Consider the following 21,393-nt stretch of genomic DNA (forward strand, 5'->3'; position numbering starts at 1 on the left):
GTTGGTACAACAACAAGTTGGTTGACTTGTTGGTACAAGTCAAGTCTGAAGATACTTGTCCAGCTCACTCCATGCTACCCTCTTGGGCATTGGAGTGAGAGAAAGACCTAGTGCATGGAGAAACAGTGGGTGAAGACCTTATGTTACCCCAGGCTAGGGATTTCCCCACGTGGGGGACAAGGACCTTCAGGAAGGCTAATATAGGCCCACTCAGAGGATGGAGGTTGGGCAATAGCTAAAGGAACACAGGAAGGAGATGGAAAGTTTAAATTGTTAATGTATTAATCTGTGTTTTCCAAACAGATTCTGTCCCTCCATCACCACCACCACAGGCACCCATAAATTTACATTTATTTAAACCCCTGAGGTATGTTGCTTTCCAGAAAGGAAACATTGCTGTCAAGGGCACTTGGACAAAGTCATTTACTTTCTGAATGAGAGCTCAGTGAAGTTTAATAAGAGCTCCAGAGTAACAGCCCAGCATGCTGCAATGCCCATGTTGGCTAAGGGGACCCCTGTCACCGGAGGAGGCAGCAGCTTAAGCAGCACTGCCTTGAGCAGTGCTGGGTGCTGCTGAAGGGTGGGTGCTGACAGCTCAGGGTTGCACTGTGGTGTTTTCTGCTTTTCATCAAGCCTAAGCTCATGGTTCTAAGTGATTCTGAAACACTCTTATGTCTTCCTTTCATCTATTTGCTCTTCAAGTAGTTTTCTAGTTTTCATGTTTGCAAAGAGACACCTTAAATTCAATGCATCAATGTTAAAAAAAAAGAACATGGAAGCAAGGAAAAAAAGCATCCAGACTGTTTGCACAACCTCAGGGCTCTTAAACTGGTTTGGTGATTTCTGGAGGCAGAGGGTGTCCTTGGAACCTGCGGCAATGTGCTGTGAGAGGGTATGACCCAGGCAGTGCCCAGTCGCAGCAGGCAGGGCAGCAGGGTGCCCTGGCTGGGCTTTTCCTCACTCTTCATGTGATCTTCCCGGCTGACTGCCTCTGTTTTCCACTTTGTGTTGCTCTTAAAAAGGAAGTTTTGACACACCAGTGAGTCACCAGTTGTGGAAAATGGGTAGTTCCTTTCAAACACCGGAGATGGTGCAGGAGGACAAGAGGAAATGTAAACACCCAAAGGCAGTGCCAGTGCTGCAAAGCGAAGACACGTTTTGGGTTTGCGCCATTCAGCATTGCCCTCGGGATGCTCTGGAAGCCATTCTCCAGTGGGCTTTTCCATTTTTCACATGAAAAATGCGCACTGCCCCCAAACCTTGTCAGCGTTGCCTACTGGAAAATCCCTTCTACCCACAATCTTGTGAGTGTTCAAAAAAACACTATCAGCAGTTATTTACAGGAATTATAAACTCATTTCATAAGTTGAAGCATTTGGCTGCCCTGGGAGAATCCCAGTCTGAAATACAGACTCAGATCCTGTGGAAGAGAAGCTGTCACTGTGCCCTTGGACCAAGTCATCTCTACCCCCGGGACAAGTCAGTACAACACATACTGTCCAGGTTCAGCATTATGGTGTCAGGCAGGTGAGAAGGGATCACAGGGGACAGGTTCAGCTGGTAGCTGCCTCCCCACAGGGCTGTCTGTGCATTAGTTGAGTGTGATTCACCCAGCCCCTTGCCTGCACCACTGCCAGCTTCACAGCGAGCGCAGTGAGGGGCCGGGGCTTCAGTGACTTGCCAGACAGTGGCTGCAGCACAAGGTGAGCTCACTGACCTGTGAACCTGCAGCCCAGTGGCACCAGACATCCGTGCTGGGACTGTGCTGTGCTCACATACCCCTCCTGCTGGGACTACCATGACCAGATGCTGTTGCCCACACCAGCTCTTCCCTGAGCAGCAGCATGTGGGGATCGATGGTGATCTCCAGCAAGATGCACCCTGTTCAAGCATGTAGGAGTGTGGGGCTGGGGTCCAGAGCAGGCCAGTTCTTTCCTGTCTTGTCCTTCTGACACACCTAGGGCTGCCCCTATCCTGAGGCAATGTGTCCTGCAGAGACAAGCCAAGGACCCCCAAGCTGTCTACCAAATCCAAGACGAAGAGGTCAGAGTACCTGTTCAGCCCATTCTGCATGTTAGGACACTTGCGAGACCCTGATGCTGCTCAAATGGCTCTGATAGCTACAACACAAAACCACATTTCACTGGGGTTCCCCAAGCAAAGAAATACGAATCTCCCTTTCTATGGTTGGCCGGAGTCTGTAGGACGTCTGTGAATAAATTTGATCTCCTTGTTCCTGTGGTTGCACATCAGCACAGACACTTCCCAAGCCTGGAGCCTGGAAGAACCTGACAGTGAGCAGCAGCCATGGCAGGGGACTGAGCTGCAGGGGGCAGTGGGGCTGGGGTGCCTCTTGTTGCTTGCCAGAAACATGCTGCTCTCTTGCCAAGAACAAATATTGTCATCCTCACAAATGGTTAACCTGCTGGGAGCTGCACAGCACTAATGACTTCACATTCATTTAATCAGCTTGGGCTTCCAGAGCCTCCTCCTCGGGAGCAGGGAAGGCCGTGCACCCATGCACCCGGGGTACAAATGCTCCCAAAGCCGCACCTCTGCCTTACCAATCATTAATCAACCCGGGCCAGCAAGGAGCAAGCGGCAAGTAAGCAGGAAAAGGCCAGGTCTCCACATCCCCCACGGGAGCAGCAGGAAGCAGTGCTGACCGGTTCCCTGTGGTGGCAGCTCACTCTCCGACCACCCTCCCCTGGGAGGCCCCGTGGAGGTGGCCAGTCCTGCACGCACAGTCCTTTCCTTCAGGAAGGTCACTCGGTCCAGGGAGTGGGAGGCTCTGCCTGTTTCTGGGAGCTGCTGAGCTGCACATGAGGTGGGGGCTCTGAAGAAGAGTTTCTGCCTGGCTGTACCGCAGTCTTCATCTCTTCACCATGCAGCACAAGGTGTTTTGGAGTGCCCTGGAGTACACCTGCCGATTGCTGGGCATCTCCACTGCAGCAGGTAAGAGGAAATTCTCTTTTTCTTTGTCACTAAAAGGCACTGAGTGGGTGTTGGGACCCCCAAGCTGCCTCCCTGCCTTTGGCCAGGTGCAGCCACTGCCCCATCATACGAAGGGGACAAGGAAACTTGCTCACTTTTGCTTTGGGACCAAGGGAGGGAGCATGCTGAGTGCCTGGCCAGGCTCTTTCCAAACACTGCGGGAGGCACAGTGAGACATCAGAAAGGAAGAGCCACCACTCAGTATGTCAGAGGGCAAGATAAAGCACATAGAGAAAAGAAAACTAAACCATATTCTTCTAAAACAGACATGGGCACAGTCAAGATGTGAATGAGATGGAAAAGCAAAATAGTCTGGCTGTGAAAGACTGCCAGGCTGCTCTGTGACTTGTGAAGATGAAAGAGGAGCTCCTTGTGCTTTGCACAGTGAAGTGTCCTGTGCCAGTCAGGATGGAGAGGTTCCATCCTAGCCATCACAGCACAGTTACTGCAAAAGCACTGCTCTGCCTCTTTAGTAACCTGTTGGGGAGCAGGCTCGGAGCAGTTCAGGTTATAGCTGCAGTACAAACATCATAAATTCACCCACCTGGCTAGTTGCATCCTCTCACCCACTGTCAAGGGCTGCTTTGGACCAGGGTGTTCTGCATTTGGTGACACATCCAAGCACTTGGTTTCAGGTGACATGCAGGTGTTTTGAGCCAGGTGTCAGACACAGCGTCTCACCCAGAAGGACTGAACAACCCTCTAACATGGATGATTCTAGATGGGATTAGGGAAGAAACTAAAGCAGAGGGCTCAAGGGATGACTCTGGCACTGACTCACTGTTGCTGACTCACTGTTATGGGACAGGACAGACAACACTTTCTGCCTCAGTTTCCCCATCAGTAAAGCAGAGATCAAGGTGCCTGATTTGTCTAAAGACTGGAGGTGTGACGCAGAGGTTCCTGGTGAGAAGTGACTTGAGGTGGTGCCTGTGGTTCCTGTTTCAGACCCCCAGGGATTTCATAATCAGACACTGTAGAGGAAGTCACAGCAGGCCCTCCTACCTTCGCATTTCCTTTATCAACTGCGGACAGCCATAAAAGACACACTTTGCTCTTGTCATGGGCAAAGTAAAAAGCACACAGGTCAGCTGAAGAGTGCACAGGTCCCCAAGGACACGCAAAGCCCAGGTGGGACGATGAAGGCCCTGGAATGTGCTTCAAATTACTAATACCGATAACAAGCAGTGATTTGAGTCTCTGAGTTTACACAAACTCCCAGTAGATAAGTGCACATCATGATGAGACAGCAACAGTGGGAGTTGGGACACAGCTTTAATCAGCAAATGCAAATCTCTTCATTTCTCCATCCCCATCCCCCTTGGGCTCCTATGAGCCCCATGCTGGTCATATTCTCACTTAAAGCTCCCAGGAAACTCATAGAGACCTTCCTGGGATAAAATGTGAGTTTGTTGCCATGAGAAAACTAAAGGTAGAACAACAAAATTGAAAGTAATTTACAATGTGGAAGTGTGTTAGTGGAATGTAATCTCTCTCTCCTTATTTTCTTTTCATCATTTTGCATCATCTGCATCTCTTTCTTTAGTTTTTCTTTAAATGAACAGTGCAGTTGTCTCTCTGCTGAGCATCACAGAGCATAGGACAGCTGTACGACCAATCTCTGTGCTTTTCCATACCTTTGGTACATTCCCAGTATCACCTGACTTTCCAAAAATGCCATTGAAGGATGTGCCCGTGTTTTATTCCTCTGTGTGTCTCAATGGAGTAAGAAATCAGCTTGATGCAGTATTCAGTGCCTGATGAAGCGTGTGAGGGTTTTGCATGAAATGGAAACCACACTGAAGAGACTCCTATGGGTTTTGTTTGGAAAAAACTATGAAAGAGAGAGTGCATCAGCCTCACTAATTGATTCTGAGAAGGCCTGGCCAGCTCGATATGCTGCTAGTAAATACAGGTTATGCACATAATATAAACCTCCCTTTCCCCCAGGATCTTGGAGTGTAGCAGCTATCTGCAATGGTGTAGCTACAGAGTTTCTTCTGCATGAGAAAATAGCTAACTTGTCTTATGGCAAGTTAGCAAAATCAAATAGCCCTGCAATTTGCTACAATATTGAGGCATCTCTCTAGTTCAGCGATTTTAGGCCTTGTGATATTTACATCTAGGAAAGAGTTCCTACTTACTTCTTAATTCTCATGCTTTCAACCATTTAATTCCTAATCATGTGCCTTTAGCCACATGGTTTGGACAAAATCCAAATCAAGGCAGCAACTAGTCCAAATAAACACCTCGGAAACAGCCCTTTTCTTCCTGCAGATTCTTCATCCAAACAGCTTTGTGGATAAAGCAGAAGCCGTGCAAAATGAGGAAACCTCCCCATCCAGAGCAGAGGCTCGAGCGTAACAGCCAAGCTGTTGAATTCTGCATTCATCCACAGGGAATAAATGAATAAATGAATGAACTCCACATTTGTAGGGAAGATTATAAAGAACAGTTCTCAGTCACAAGATAGTAGCAGACAATACTTTGCGTATAGGATTACACAGCTCATGCAGCTTCACAACCCTCTGATGAGACTAATTTCTCTGTGCTCTGCTCAGGGCTGGAAAGGCAGTGAAGGAGGGTGGCACATGGGCCCCATGTGTTCCCTTGGCTGACAGGGGCTGGCAGCTGCAGGTGACACAAGGAAAATACAGAGGCTCTTTGTTCAGCCCCTGTGGGAGAGCTGACCCTTGGTGTTGACCCACCCTGCAGTCTTGATGGACAGTGATGTGCATCCTTGTTTGGGAGCCTGGTATCCTTCTCCAGATGGGACAAACCACAACTCAGAGAAGTGGATCCAACCTGCATCTCAAAACTTGGGCAGTGGGCATTGAGCAGGATCAGTGGCGAACTTTCTGAGCACCGGTGAATGGGTGGGAACTGCTCAGTGAGGTGTGGAGACATCAAGTGCAGACACAAGTGTAGTGGTTGTCCAGAGTGATGCTCTGGCCGTAAAATCTGGGCTCCATTCATCTCCGTGCTGCTGGCACTGGTGCACTGTGACTGCAGCTGGTGTAAGTCACTATGTTTCTGCTCCATTTTAGAAATAGTCTTGAAGGAAACTGAAGGATGTTGAAGGAAATGCTCCATCCCCTGAAGCTATTGGCCAATCCATCGAAGACTTTAGCCTTATTAATACCCTTAATCCCCCTTAAACTGACTCCCTGGTGTTCTGTACTGGATGGGGCACTGAGAGAATGTTCATTCCTTGTTTTTAATCTGCCTGCTCCCATTATATATTTTTCTGTTTGGCTAGCAAAGGATCTTGATACTATGGCTACAGCCCTTTGTGAAGGCAGCTGGCACAGTTCCTGTGTCCTGCTGCTGCCCTACAGCCCTGTGTTGGGTGAAGCAGGCCTGGGCAAGCAGAAAGGGCAGGGAAGTGAGGCTGGCAGGCACTGGGGGGACCTGGGCAGAGATGGATGGGGCAGTGGGCAGTGGGCCCTGTGGCAACAGTGATGTGGTGGTGTGGTAGAGGGTGAAAGGGTCACAGGTCACTGCTCACTTGCCCCATCAGTCCAAGACCAGCTGGTATCCCCAGAGCACCTTTCCTCAGCCCACGCAGTGGCAAGGCTGCCGTAATAGTGGTGCTGCTGGGATGGGTTTCAGGGCTGTGTGTCAAGGCCAGCATTGAGCTCTGACTCCCATGGACTGGTGTGTCAGCATGAATCACTGATGCTGCCAGTCCTAACGTGCTGCACTGCATGGGAGAAGCAGCCTTGCTTAGCCTCTGGGGAATGAGGGCATTGATCCTGGGAGCTGGTAGGGCACCAGGGAATCGGGAACTAACCCTGCAGTCAACATCTTTCCTATCTTCTCTTTCTAGTGCTGATCGGTGTGGGCATAGAAACTCTGCAGCGAGGACAGTTCAAAAGCCTGGCTTTCTATCTGCTGTGAGTATTTTTGCCCTTGAATTCAGAGCTGGCAGAGAGTGACATGGTCAACCCCTCCACCATATATGGCACCAGACCAGACTGCAACAACAGCAGGGAACAGTGGCCAAGGCTTTGGGGATTTCAGGTCTCCATATTGAAGTTTCAGAAAAATAAGCTATTTCTGGTAGAGAAAGACATGCTACTGCAGATTCAGGCAGGCCAGAGGTGACACTGGCTGCAAGTTGACTCCCTGGGGACAGGAGGGCTGTGAGCTCTCCTCCACAAACTAGCTGAGCAGAGGGTGTTCAGCACACAGACACAACAGCACACAGACTGTTGTGAACTGGATAGTAAATTCTGGCTCTCTGTGCCCCTTCTGCCACCTAGACAGCACACTTAAGCCCAGCCCTGTCCCCCTGACACCTCCACCTTTCAGTTTTTCAGGGGTTGCAGTTACTGTCTGTGAAGGCTTCTTCTTTATCAGTTTGTTCCTGGAGATGTGTTTCACGTGAGTAGACCCTGTCCACTCTTCTCCAGCCTTGGTGGGACCTCCTAAGGCAACTTGCCTCTTACAGGCAACACCAGACCTGAGGGAGCTGCAAGTGCCAGACCAAAGGTCCTTTCCCTAATGCCATGGCAAGTGTACTCAGGGGTGAGGTAAGTGGGGCCGTGTCCACCACCATTTACACCTGTGTTTTAAACCAGGCTTGTGCCTTAATTTGCTGAGCATCAGCACAACAAACTCTGCTCTCCAGCATCCACTTAACACAGTATGTAGGGAAAAGTACAGGGGTTGAGGAAAGAGCCAGATACCCAGGATGAGCTTCAGCTCCCTTCCAGAGACAGTGCAGAAGTTAAAATTAAAATGTACAAAATCCTTATGTACTTTTCAGAAGCTGAGCACTGCCACTGTCTTCTAGCATAAACTCAAAAGCCCTAATATCTTAGAGGCAACACCCTACTCCAGCTACTCAAAGGCAACAACTTACTCCAGATAATACACACTTGATTAGTGACCAAGTGGGCAAACACATTGAGAGATTGTCTGAGATGCTGGCCTCTGGCAGATGCAGCCCCAGACTCCTGGCTTGGCTTACCTTCCCTGACCAATACACCAGTCTCCTGGAAAACCAGACTGAGGATCTGCACAGCTGGGTGGGTGACAGTTAGGTCCAAATTCTTGCCATGTGCTTGGTGCCTCATCCCACAAGGACCTCTCTTTCTCTCCCCAGTCACAAGCCTGAATCCCTGGCACAGGCCTGCTGGAAGCGAGCTAGACGCCCAGGGAGCTTCCAGAAATTCCTGGGGTACACGCTGCTCTCAGTGGCTTGCTTCCTGCATCCCATCCTCGTCTGGCATGTCACCATTCCTGGTGAGAAGTTGGGTGGGGAGCAGTGCAGACAGAAGAGGAGCATGGTCCGTCAAGAGCCAGTGAGGGTGGGGATGTGTGGGATGCTGGACCAGTGGCAGATGGTAGTGAGCTAGCCAGACCAAGCACTGCTTGGTGTGCTCTTCCCACCTGCCACAGCCCTCAGCCAACATAGCCTTCTCCCCAGGGTCCATGCTGGTGGTCACTGCCCTGGCCTACTTCCTGCTGAGCAAGAGGAGGAAGAGCCCAGGACACAAAGAGATGCATCCCCAGACGAGCCAGTACGTGGACCCTTCAGCCACCATGGCAGCCCCAACCATCGTTGGTGACACTGAGCAGATCTACACCTTCCACGGGGCCCAGAGGGAGCAGCACCACTCACTCCTGGGCCACATGAAGAGCATCCTGAAGGGCAGCAAGGACAGGAGCTCAGCCCCAGTAACTCCTGCCCAACCAGCAGCCATGTCAGTCCCTCGCAAGCAAGTGCACTTCCAGGAGAAGGTGGTGCAGATCATCCCCTCTGTCAGCGAGAGCTTGGAGGATGTGGAGAGTGAGGCTGAAGAGACCACATCAGACACAACACCCATCCTCACGCCACCAGATGCCCCCATCATCGTCGCTCCACTCAGCTCCACAGGGCTCTTTTGAGCCCTCAGCAGGAATGAGGACATGACAGACCTGCTACCCCTGGCACTGGCATTGCTCCCCGATGCTCCAGTAGCCAAAGGGCCCCAAGAAGTGGCTCTTCTTGCCCTCCCTGCATCCAGGGTAGCAGCTGTGCCACCCCCCTTTTCAAGGGGCTGCCCACCCTGCATGGTCCCACATGTTGTGGCAGGGTCAGGCGGTGGTTCAGCCAGCGTAGTTCCAGGACAGAGAGGTTTCTGCTCCCATGGCCTCTCACATGGGTCACCCCTCTGTTACAGCATTACACATCACTGCAGCTGCTCCTGCCTAACATCACAGCCATGGCATGTGCCTCCCCTCTGGCAGCAGCAGGCAGGAAAAGCGGAGACTGACATGCCCCAGAGCAGCCTCTGCTGGGGCAGTTGTCTCCCTTTGGTCCTTTGTGCACATTGGAGAACTCAGGGCTGGGACACGTTTGACACAGGGCACTGCAGCCTGCAGGTTCCCTCACAGCACCTGCACCAGCTGCAGCAGCCTGGGATATCCAAAATGTCATTTTGGAGGTGGGCTGAGACCAAGCACACCCCTGGGGCTAGCACCTGCTCAGTACCTCCCCTGAGACACACCCTGAGCCCAGCAGGGAAATTACCTCTGGCCTTGGGAGCACCTATGGGGCAGCAGGGAGCACCCTGGGGCTTCCTTGTGTCCCCTGCTTGGACAGACCTCTTGAATTAGGAGAGCTTTGGGATAATATGGTAGCTCAGGTCCTGAGATTCAACTCCACGCTGGCATGGCAGACTGTGTGCCACTCCCAATGTGTAATTATGGCCCCTAGAGGGCAAAGGCAATAATAAAATTACATCTCTGTCTCACCAGTTCCCTCCATGCCAGCTCTTCCCTGAACACTTCATCTCTGGCTTAATCCTAGCATAATTTCTGCCTCTTGAGGACCGTTCCCTTATAATCAGGCATTTCCCTCCAGTTCAATTTATGTCTTTCATTCTATCCCACCTGAGAACACGTGGGAAAGAACTCAGGTGGCTGGGTTTCCCCTTGAACATGGGACATTAAGCCACACTGTCACCCCTGTTGGGATGAAGAGTTGTAACTGTGCAGAGCCCAGACACACAGCATTGGGGTAAGACAATAGTAGAGAGAGAAGTTCCTTGAGACCTGCTAGACTATTTATAAGGTAGAAGCCAGTAAAGCTGGCTGTTTTTCTTGAAAATAGGTTATTTATTCTCTTTAAAATCTCACCTCTCCAAGTGACAATCATCATGCTCATTCAGGAAAGCGATGTAGGTCAAAGTGTAATCAGAAAACACTTGAGATAAGAAACCAGTGGTACTTTTTAATACACTCTTTTAAACTGACTTCTAATTTGGGAGATGGATGAGGAAGAAGGTGAAAGATGTTGACTCACAATATTTGACTGCTTGATAATGAAATGCTGTCAATAAGAGAAGCTTATGAAGGGTTGCACACGCTTGTCATTCCTACAATCAGACGTAGACAAAACCTTTTTGTTGCATCATCAACATTTAAAATGATAGCTGGTATCAATCTGCTCTAAACATGATGCATGGATTAGAGACCTCTTGTTTCTGACTGCAGAATTTAACCTTCCCCCCATAATTGTGTGTTGGAGAAGAATCACGTACACATCTGCCTTTAGGGTAGATTTGCACCTGGAAAAATGTCTTCAGAAAATTGCACCCGGTTCCAGCTGATAGCAGCAAGCCCAGGAACCAACCACAGCTCCACCCCAACCTAGTGTGTTCTTCACATCAGGAAATAAAAAATAAAATTATTTTCCTCTGAAGTTGGTGACAAACAAGCATACCTGCACCCATGAAGGTCCTGACCCAGCCATGCTAGCAGTCACCCACCCTTGCCAACTGCCCAAAAAGGCTGTGCCTGGAGCTGGCTCCCCAGCTCAACTACACATCTGTTCTGCAATTAGAACCACTCTCATACACAGAGTCAGCTTTCTGCATCATTCAAGGTTCTTCTTTGAACATTGCATAATTAATTACACACAGAGAGATAAACTTTGTTGAAAAGGTACCGCTCCCAGTGTATCATGCAATCTGCTGACTCCTCTCTAGCCCTCAGCAAAGGGCAGCCTGGGTGGGAACTGCTGCTCTGAAGCAAATTTCATCCTTCAGCCCTTACTTGATCAAGCCCTTACTTGATCCACATGGGGCAGCAGGGCCAGCTGGCAAGGGGAGAAGCAATGTGGTGAGAGCACCTGTGGCACCCTGAAGCATGAGGGGCGCAAATTTCCTTGCTCTGTGAAATGCTTAAAATGAGTTTGTAGTTTTTAGAGTCTGAAGAATTAGGTTTCAGTTTTTAGGCTCACCTTTTAAAAGTCTGTTCTAGGTTTCCCTTCAGAAGCAAGACTGGGGAAAGCTACAAGGTGAGGTGTTTTTTCACCCTTCATGGAGACAGCATTCAACCTGGTCGCTTTTCTTGCCTGCTCCCTTGTGTTGGCCTGGATCCTCTCCAGCCTCACAGCTAGTTGGCTCAGGAGATAAAGGCTAGGAAAAAAAGCTGCTCATCTTTGCTGTGGTATTAAATTGACTGTTCAGTTAAGGTCCATGGCTGACTCACCCTGGAGTCAGCCAAGAGCCTGCATCAGTGCTAGGGAAGTGGAGATTCCTTCAGAGGCAGACAATTATGCCCCCAAAAGCACCAGAGGAGTGCGATCCCACCACAGGAGCTGATCTGCTTTCTGGGTTGCCCCTTCCAAGAAGTCCATTTGTACCTCCTCTGCTCTGCTCCTCAACACCCATCCCACCCCGGTGCCGTATTCCAGCTCCATCAGCGTACAGACCTTGTTAGCCCAGAGGAAAAATAATTAGGAAAAAGAAAGCAGGTGGCTATCTTCTTGGGTAATGACCCAAGTAAATTCAGGGAGGGCCAGCCACAAATGAAGGGGATGGGGAATAAAAGCACCTCTTTCAGAGGCAGAAGGCTGTTAGAGCAGCTCAACTGCTTAAAGAAACACAGCCTCAGGCTTTCTTTAAAATTGCAGTGCAGGGAAATGTTCAGCCTCAGGGGTGTCAGGTGACTTTGCAGAGGCCTCAGAGATTATTCACTCAAGTGTACACTTCTCTGTTGGTCCCTCTCCCTAAATCTAGCTGAGAGGGTTATCCCAGAGGGTATTGAAAGCACCAGAGATGCTGTGGAGGGCTCTGGGGGGTCTGTATGAGAAAAACTCTCATATATGCAGGGTAATTGCAGGAAAAGAAAAATAGGAAGCACTTGATGCCATTAACTGTGCAGTGCAGTAGTATCTGAATTTGAGCTACTTGAACTGTAAGTCCACACAGCACTACATGAACTCTGCTATATAATTTTTGCCTGCATTGCAAAAATTCATTACTCAGCCGGTCCACTGAGATTAATTTACTGAGTTAGAGTGCATAAAGCTATAAACTCCTGTGGATTCACATGCTGAAAGGAAACAAGATGAATCATCCAAATGAAATACATGTGTAAGGTAAAACTCTGTGAGGTAATCCTGGCAGAAATCGTTTCCTTCGAAGTTTCCATGAAAGATATCCCTGCATGAGGAAAAATTTTCCTGCTTTGCATGTACGTGTGTAGTGGAAACACTCTTCGATGCTACTTGACTGCTCCCATCACAACTTTGTGAACTACTGTGTTCCAAACAATTACTCCATTTTAAGTTTTATATGAAGGCAAAACCAGATTTCAGTGCAAGCTTTAGTTACAATTCTTCTCTGCCTCTGCTGCACACTAGTATGAGTAGCTGTTGCAGAGCCCCAGAGACAGCCCCACATGACTTGCCCAGACAGTGCTCCCACCTCACACCAGATACTTAGATGGTCACCCTCCAAACTCCCTAGCTCCCCACTGGGATTCTGGTCCCCAGGTTCTCTGAGCACTGCTCCGTGTTTGAAACGTGGAAATGAATGTTTTACCCAAACAACAGCAGTGTAGGAAAATAAGGTACATTTGGAGAAAAGTGTTCAGTTTCTGCAGTGTCAGTACTCAAAGTCAGCAGTGTCCTGCTTGTATCTGTGACTGCAACACCCATGGCAGCAAACACCAGTGTCAGCATCGGTGGTGTGGGTGGCTCCTAGTTCAGTACTGAGTCATATCCACATGCAGGAGAGGACCTGTCTCCATTTGATTCCAAACACTTCATGTTCACATACCTGCAACCCCACCACTCATCATCACTGCACCTTCTATCCCATTCAGGAGATTCTACCAAGTGCTGGGCCAGAAATGCAGGTTCTGTTTTGTCTGGCCTCCTGCATTTTGTGCTGTGCAGGAAGTTACAGGAAGCAGAAACCAGATCCCAAACCTGCCTGGGATTGCTTGGAGCTGTCAGCTCCCTTATCTTCTTGACATAATGCAAAATCAGGAATGTGACTTCCAGCCACCGTATCTCATCTGACATACCACTAGTGAAATGACTGCATAGGTTATATCTGAATGAATGATTAAGGCACCTTTTGGATTCTAATTCTAGGCAATTATTCACTCAGCATGTGACTAAATTGAATCTTGTTTTGAGGCTTTTGGCAAAACACCAGGAACCAATATCCAGGTCTTTGGATCACAGACTAAAGAGGGAATCCATATTTCAGAGAGAAACTTATTTTTTCAGCATTGTTTTTGCTAGACTGCATTACTTCCTTCAATAGCATGAGAAAGCAGAAGAACACAAGAGTTTTATTGTGCACAAAACTGAGCTGAAGAAGCTCTTCTATATTGGCTACTCTCTCACACACTCGAGTAGAATCCTCTGGGGGAATTTGGTATAGTGACAAGACTTTTCAATTTGATGTAGTAGCACTGCATTTCTCCCTTTCAAGGTGGGGAGGCTTACTCTGCTTTCTTTATTACTTCTTTCCCTGTTGTGCCTATTGAGGAGACAGTCTCCAGGACAGGAACAAGCCTGCTTCCCTGCCCAATCAAATGAAGCGACCACATCCCATTTTATGTCACACGCTGCCAACTTATGTACCCATACCATGTGCTCAGAAAGACTGAGGCTGCCAATGAATGTGCAGGTGTATTCTCTCCATTGGATTCTCTCCGTGCTCCCAGATTTAGCGAGTGAAGTCAGATGGGCCATTTAACCTGAAGCTCTTTTCTGGGATACCTTTGCAGCCGCATGGCAAGGAAGCTTGATCTGGGAGGTTCTTGGGGGATTGGAATTGAGAATGGAATTACACCTTTTAGCCACACATTCCCCTCGAAAACCCAGGCCCAGACATGAAAGTGAACCTCATCTTATTCCTCTCAAATTAATTATTATTCCATCTCAGCATCTGTTTCTCATGTAAGCACATGCAAGCACAGAAGAAATCATCAGCTGCATAAATGAAAATCCAAGTGTCTTCCCCAGCATAGACATATTATATGTTCCACACTGAGAGTGCATGTTGTGACAGTGTAAAAAATATAACAATCTTACTGTCAACATCTCTCGTGGAAGTGCCCTAAGAAGGAAATTGCAAACCAGTTCCTGCTGACTGCTTTGGAAATGGAGAAGGCTGTGCTTTTGTCATTACTTTTCCTGGCTCTTATCCAGTACTAAAATATTGCATTTATGCTATAATTATTTTATCATTGTTACTCATTGTTTCAAGTTTTCTTCCCTTCCAACTACTAGTCACAGGCACAAACATTTCCTTATTTAAGCTGATTCCTTCTAAGTCAAAATTACATGCCTTTATTTTCCACTTACATAGCACTTTCAACCATGGAAAAGCTGGCACAAAATGGCAAAATATTTTTTGCTTTGTGTCCTGAAGCTACAACTAAGAATGCCCCAAACCCATTAATTGTAGCATTGCTCTTTCCTAAAAGAGTGCCATATGTATGAATTACTCCATTAATACTGTGTATCTAGACAGGGCACTATGACAGATCATGCAATACAAGGCAAAAATATCATATGGAATTTATACTGCCATGAAATTCTGTTGCAGCCACTGTGCTGGTTCTGCCCTGAAACAGTGTCCTGTGTGCCATTCTGGACAGACTCTCTCCTTTCTTGTTACCTGCTTATAGCTGTAAATGACAACAGAGAGATACCCAGAGCTCAGCTCCAGTTGCCTGCCCACCTGAGCATCTTCTGTGGCTCCCACTCTTGTGTGGCTCACACCTGTGAGACTCATACAGCCACTCAGCACTGCATGGAACTGCCGTGCAAAAGCTAACCTTTGTTACTCAATACTTTTACTGAAAAAGTAATTATTTGAGTTATTGCCCCACAAACAGCTAAATCAGTAAAACAATTTAAAAAAAAAGTAAGAAAAATCAAGTTGAGCAATGTGTTAAATCTTTTTTATAGGACTGTAACTCCCATGTTGCTAGCATTCAGATCAGCCATTCAAATGGGAGTGTTTTCTTGCTAAAAAAGGTTGTACATCTCAGGCAAGCACCGTGAAAATTACAAGTTGAATGGCATGCAATCAAATCTAGGCTCAAGTACAAAATCATTAATGATCATTTTTAATCAAGTAGGGTTTTCACTTAACAGTAACTAGAAATTACAGGTTGAATCATATTTCTGAACACATTCCATGGATTTTTAATGCTTTAGTTACTAAGATGAAAGATAATTTTTATAGCATTTTCCTTTTGCTGTATTCTTTTAAGAAAGAGTCTGACATCTTAGGAAACTTTTTTGTGAAGCTGAGTAGGTGTGTATATGCTCAGTACCTGTGCAGGGTAGCTGCTAAGAAGAACTAAAGCCAAGTAGAATTTCTGTTTTACTATACTGTGGTTTATATTTCATTTGATCTATTTAATCACATTTAAAATCTGATTTTTTCAAAATGGTCATGAGAAACTTTAACAGACCGCTGAGTTCACAAGTCTATAAATTTACTCTGCCTTGGGTGAATCATTCACAAATGGATGTGTACAAAAAGCAGGAGAGGTAAATGGAGATTTTTTTTTCCTTCATCCTGAGCAGAAATATGGCAACTTATAGTTGAATTTGGAACTGAAATTGTCACGTATGTTAGGAGTGGCTCTTTCCCCTTCAAAGACCAGAAGGCAGACTAAAAAAAAGCAAATATATAGCAAACATAAACAAACGTGGATACATGATGATTAATTGCCCTGTATAACTTTTCCATCAGCTTTTTAATTCTGAGATGGTTCGAACACCTTGTGCAATACTCTGCTGCTTGCAGCATCGCTGTGTGGTTTCGTGGCAAGAGCAGCAGGACAATGTGCATCACTTCCCAGTGCAGATAGAGATGACTGGATGGGACTCTGAGACATGGCACATCAGGCTGTGTATGGGAATGGCCTGTCCTTACAGTGCCACGGCTGCAGCTAACCAGCATTTCCTCAGCTCATACAGGAGGTACCACGCCTCTTCATGCTATGATTGTATTTAACAAACCAGGTTCACCCTAAATGACCACCCCTATCTACTACTAATAAACAAGACAAATGTGCATTGCATAATAAGACCCTGTTATTTCATTCTGTGTCACTGCAGTAAATCCACATTGCTTTGATGGGAAATATCAAGATGATTGTCTCCGATTAGGTATGGTGACAGTATTTCTGACTGTGATTTCCCAGACAGAAATGCATGTGTGCATGCTGGGTGCAAACCTTCTGGGATTCACATGCTAACCTCTGCAGCACAGTGTGTATCACAGATCTCTTCAAGCCAAATGGTCTGTTGCATGTAAGGAAATATACCATGGCTAGAAAAGTAATAATGTTGTAAAGCAGCCTCACCACCAGAGTTAATACCAAACCAAATATATCAGAAACAAGAAAAAAAAAAAAGCAACACAACTGAACCAAAACCCTCTAACCTGCATAACATCAAAAACTGGATAAAAAACTATGATATTACCTACAAAATATTCTTAAGTCCAAGGATAATATTAAACTCTATATGATCATGATAGTAATTTTCAAGCTTGTCATAGCTATGAAGAGCCATAATTTAAATCATAATGGTGTTATAAATTAATGAATTTACTAAGATTTTGTTGAAAGGTTGGTTGTAATTTCCATTAAAATTACTACTCCTGGAGTCATGTGAGGATATACTGAGTTTCTGTTGAAAGAGTCATACCTCAGTCATACAGAAAAAGGTTGAAAACTGGGAACACCTGCTGATCCTGGAGAGTTTGTTTGTGTCTTTAAATGTACAGAACTGCCTAGTCTGCATCACCTGTTAAAGAGAAAATATTTAGAATTCCTCTCATAAATAACCTCCTGCTTTTACCCTTTCTTCCCTATAATGTTCAGCTACAAATAGCATAAATTTTGCAGACAATAGATATTCATGAGTTTAACCAACTTGTACCCATCAGTTGTCACAGAGGGACAATTTCTTCTACACCTGAAAATCTGGCTGTGCTTTGCATAAACCAAGTGAAGATTACCTTCAAATGCAGTCTTCATTATTTACTAATAGCTTTGTAAATAAAGCAATCTTTAACAGATAAGGATAAAACATAAGGTAAACACTTCACAGACTCCAGACATGATCCAGCAAGAAACTGGTTCAGCCAAAATTACTACATGCAAAGCCAAAGATAAATCCCAGAGGCAGGCAGGATGCCCAAGTGCACCTGAAATGGCACTAAACCCCATGTTTGGTTACTTCTTATTGTTGGATCCAGGGACTGATTACTGGTGTGTTGAGCAGTCCCTTTTGCTACACTCCTTTCTTTGTCGAGTGTTAGGTAGCAATGTCTAAAGATTGAAATAAAAAGAAAAAGCAGACAGATTAGTGCCTGAAATTCTGTGATTCTGCAAAAAAAAATTTCCCCAAAATTCTCTCTGAAATAAATTGCCATCTAAGGGAAAAAATAGCCATTGTGAGTAGTGGATTGTATGTGCACACCCTGTGTGCATATACACCTTGTATTTATGATTTCACCTGCTGGTAGTTGACAGCTGGTGTACCACGCAGAGGAGTCAGTTTGCCGTAAGCAATTACCTAGCTCTGGCTTTGATTTAAATTTCTAGTAAATAAACTCCAAGGCTGTAATTCTCTGCAGTCCCAAGTGAAAATTACAGGCTAATGGTCACAGAAGCCATCTCAGAGCTGACCGGTCCCTGATACTGCTCCCCCTCCCTGGCGCCACTGGCAACAAACAGCGCGGAGAAGGCATCAAAGCCATCACGCACAGGGAAGGCATCGTGTGGGAGATCTGCTGAGCCAGGCAATCCTGCAGTGGGAAAGGGAAGGCTGTCTCCTTCCACAGGTAATCCCAACAGCCCTCCTCAATGTCCCTTGCTAAGACATACAGTGTGAAAAGGACATTGTATGGTGACACAGTTCACTTCTGTGCCATCCGGAACAGCCTCCAGGGTGTTGAACATGCCAGGTGAGAATTCACGCTACACAAAATGCTAATGTATCTTTCTGTGTACATTCCAACCCCCTCAGAGACTGGGAAATCCCATCCATTTTTAGGTGGATCCCGTCTTCTCTGAACAGGTCTTATTTCAGTTCCTCCCTTGTTGAAATTGAACCATACACAGCCATGCAGACTTCAGTGTGCTTCCTAAGCCGGTGCCTTCCATGGAAACAAATGCTTTCTTATGAAATTAAAAAAGCAAGTACCTAGTATACACATCTCATACAAGTTTTGCATGGCTCATTGCCCATCAGGCTGTGTTAGTAATATCAGAGAGTCCATAATATTGGAATGACTCATTTATTAAAAATACTGGTACATATCTTTATAATTTGAAAATTATACTAGTCTAAAAAAAATGATTTTTTTTTTGCAATGACAAAATCCCTTTTCAAAACATGAAGATGAGCAGTCCAGCAGCAGTGTAGAAGCATACAGTGATTTTATTCAAAGGCTTAAGGAAGGATGGTTTAGCTGCCTTCCTGAGGGATTATGTGGTCTGTGTGTTCATCTGCGTGTTTCCTGGTTTTCATTCGTAACAGCATAGTCCTCCACAAAATATCTAAAGATTCATGTGTTGCATGACAAAAAGTTGACCAAGACAAAGATTACAGGTGTCCTGACCAGTGAAGACTGTAGCATGATTAGGAAATTAGAAGAGGAAGAAGAAGAGCAAGAGAGATACCCCAATCATTGGAAATATTTAACTGGAGCTTGCAATCAACTGTAAGGTACAAACAGACAGGAAACCAGTGTTGCTTCACCTAGTGCTCAGGGAACAATTTATTAAGCACAGAAGAATTCTGGTAGGATTGAATGAAAATTCTGACAGCATTGCTAACTCCAAGAATCTACCTGCCTGTTAAAATTTTGTTTCATTTTTTTTCAGATATTTTCTTTTTTTTTAAGTAAAAAAAATCACTTCTTTATTTCCAATAGTCTATTCTCACAAGTCTCTGTCACTGCAATTTAATAAGGACATTTCTGTCTTCATGATTTATATGAATAAAATCTGACATCCCTTAGGGCGCAAAAGGAAGGATTTCAGCCACAATTTTCACTTACTTATTTGAATATTCATTCAGATTAGCAAGACTGCAGCTTGAACTGAAATATCCCTTAGAAGCTGTTCAGACAAGTAGCAGGGACAGTTCATGCACAAAATCCTCCTAATTGAAGGTGCCATCTGGAAAACAGGAAAGAAACAAAAGCCCTGGAGACCAAAATTCCTTGAGAAGATTGAATAACACCGATGAGTGGCCCAATGTCCTAGTCATTAGACCTGGACACCAGTTATTTCAAGATGTCAGGATGACCTGAATGAGATAACAGGAGTATAACAACTGCAGAGTGATTTGGCTGAGCAGTGGTGTAGGGTGCCAGGGAGTGCAACAGCAGGGAGGTGTCAGCCCAGCTTTGCAGCTGAGGGGCAGGGTGCAGTGCCAGGGGTACAGCTCCTAAAAATGATGCTGCCAGAGCCAGGTCTTAGCTGGTACCCCATATGCTGCTCTGTAGGGATGCTCAGACCAGAATCAGCCTGAGGATCACTGCACCACAACTTGTTGGACAGTGAAGATGTGACCAATTTTCCTGTTGGCTTTCAGAAGGAAAAACAAATTACCAGCTTTTCAGACCTGTTTGTCCTCTAATATTGGAGCCTCTCTGCTGCAGATTGACAGTCCCACTAGCAGAGAGCATGGATCCATGAGGCATCCCTGCTGAGGGACAGTGTCCTCTTACACAGACCTTGGGAACTCACTGCTTTTCAGATGGTCACTATTACTTGCTCCAGGGGAGCAAAACAGCCATGACACCCCTCTGCAAAGGGATCTTCCTGCTTCAAGACACTTCACAAAATGCTTCTAAAGGTCATCCTGATCATAAAAACCCACACGGATTTCCTTTGTGACAGTCAGAATTATGCCCTTGTCTGATATTACTTGTCTTAATTAAAGAATATTCTCTTGCTTCATGAAAACTTGGAATGTCTAGTGCAACATCCAGTGCAGCAGAGCGTGAAAGTGGTCCATAAGTTTCATTTGTCCTTTGTGCAATGTTGTGGAACTGTGTGTTGGCACCAACATTTTAGAAGTAAACTTCCTACACGTAGCAAAAGAATGAAATATTTTGTTGACATAAGTAAAATAGAACATGTAGATTCTTCATTTGGTTTTGAAAAGAATCACTTTGGGGTCAGCAGACAAATTTTGTCTTTATAAGGGAAAGCTTCTATTGAAAACACAGACTATATTAGATAAGCAGCTGTGCTATTTAAAGTGCATTTCTATATCTAAGGTTAAAATATTTTTATCATGTTCCATTTTCCTTACAAAAGGTCAAAAAATATTGTAAGTCTTAAGTGCAAAGTAATCATCCTAATTTTATAATTATTTTATATTTCCTTTTTTGTTTTTTTTTTTTGTTTTTTTTGTAGTAGACAATGGGGGAAAATTAATGTTGACACCCAGAATAGAACAACAGTTTGTATTGGTAATTGTATCTTCACTTTATAATGAAAAAGTATTGGATCTATGAGTTAGCAATACCTTTGCTGTTTCAAACAAAATTCCTACTGTGTGTAAAGGTACAAGTGAAAAAATAAGGGCTTTACAATTTGGAAAAAGTACATCTATGATTATCTAACCTGTTGACATAGCAAAAGTTAGTAGGATATTGTTTTTTATGCATTAAAAAATTCAAAAAACCGTGATGGAGATGATTAGTAGTGGAATTCATATTTGAAGAGAATTTTCCAGCAGAAAGAAGGGAAGAAAAAGATGCTCATGGGAAGAGAGCCAGTGGTCCCAGCTTCCAGTCACCTTGATGCTCAGCCCTGACCTAATCTCATTGCCCACTCCAGGCTGCTGCCAGCTTGACCCTCGCTTAGCCCAGTTACAGGTATGCAAAGATCCCAGTTTGAGTGGAGAACAGAGGTTTTGTGATCCTGTTCCAACCCTCCCCAGCAACCTCCTTCTGTCTCAGAGCAAACCTGTTACTTTAATTCTTAACTCTAAGAAAAACCCAAGCCACTCTGCCCGGAGTCCCTCTGACCCATCCTTAAAAATTGCTGGGTAGGTCCTACTGATGCCAACACAAAACTTGACCATAGCACATTGCATGACCCAGCCCCACT

At 45.7% G+C, this 21,393-nt stretch overlaps 1 protein-coding gene across 4 annotated transcripts in view; it reads left to right on the plus strand.

Annotated features, from left to right (window-relative positions):
* Positions 1-2,383: 2,383 nt before the first annotated feature.
* The window catches only part of LOC135418027 (lipase member M-like), a 33,232-nt gene continuing 14,222 nt past the window's right edge, over positions 2,384-21,393 (plus strand). The window contains exons 1-5 of one of the 4 annotated variants that reach the window (XM_064662838.1): positions 2,393-2,955; positions 6,824-6,890; positions 7,309-7,380; positions 8,105-8,244; positions 8,429-10,238. In XM_064662838.1, the coding sequence (XP_064518908.1) occupies positions 2,886-2,955; positions 6,824-6,890; positions 7,309-7,380; positions 8,105-8,244; positions 8,429-8,889 (810 nt within the window). In that variant the 5' untranslated portion in view covers positions 2,393-2,885 and the 3' untranslated portion in view covers positions 8,890-10,238. The other 3 variants (XM_064662839.1, XM_064662840.1, XM_064662836.1) reach the window with 3 other exon arrangements.

This window comes from Pseudopipra pipra, chromosome 8 (assembly GCF_036250125.1).
Source record: "Pseudopipra pipra isolate bDixPip1 chromosome 8, bDixPip1.hap1, whole genome shotgun sequence".
Taxonomy (NCBI): Eukaryota; Metazoa; Chordata; class Aves; order Passeriformes; family Pipridae; genus Pseudopipra; species Pseudopipra pipra.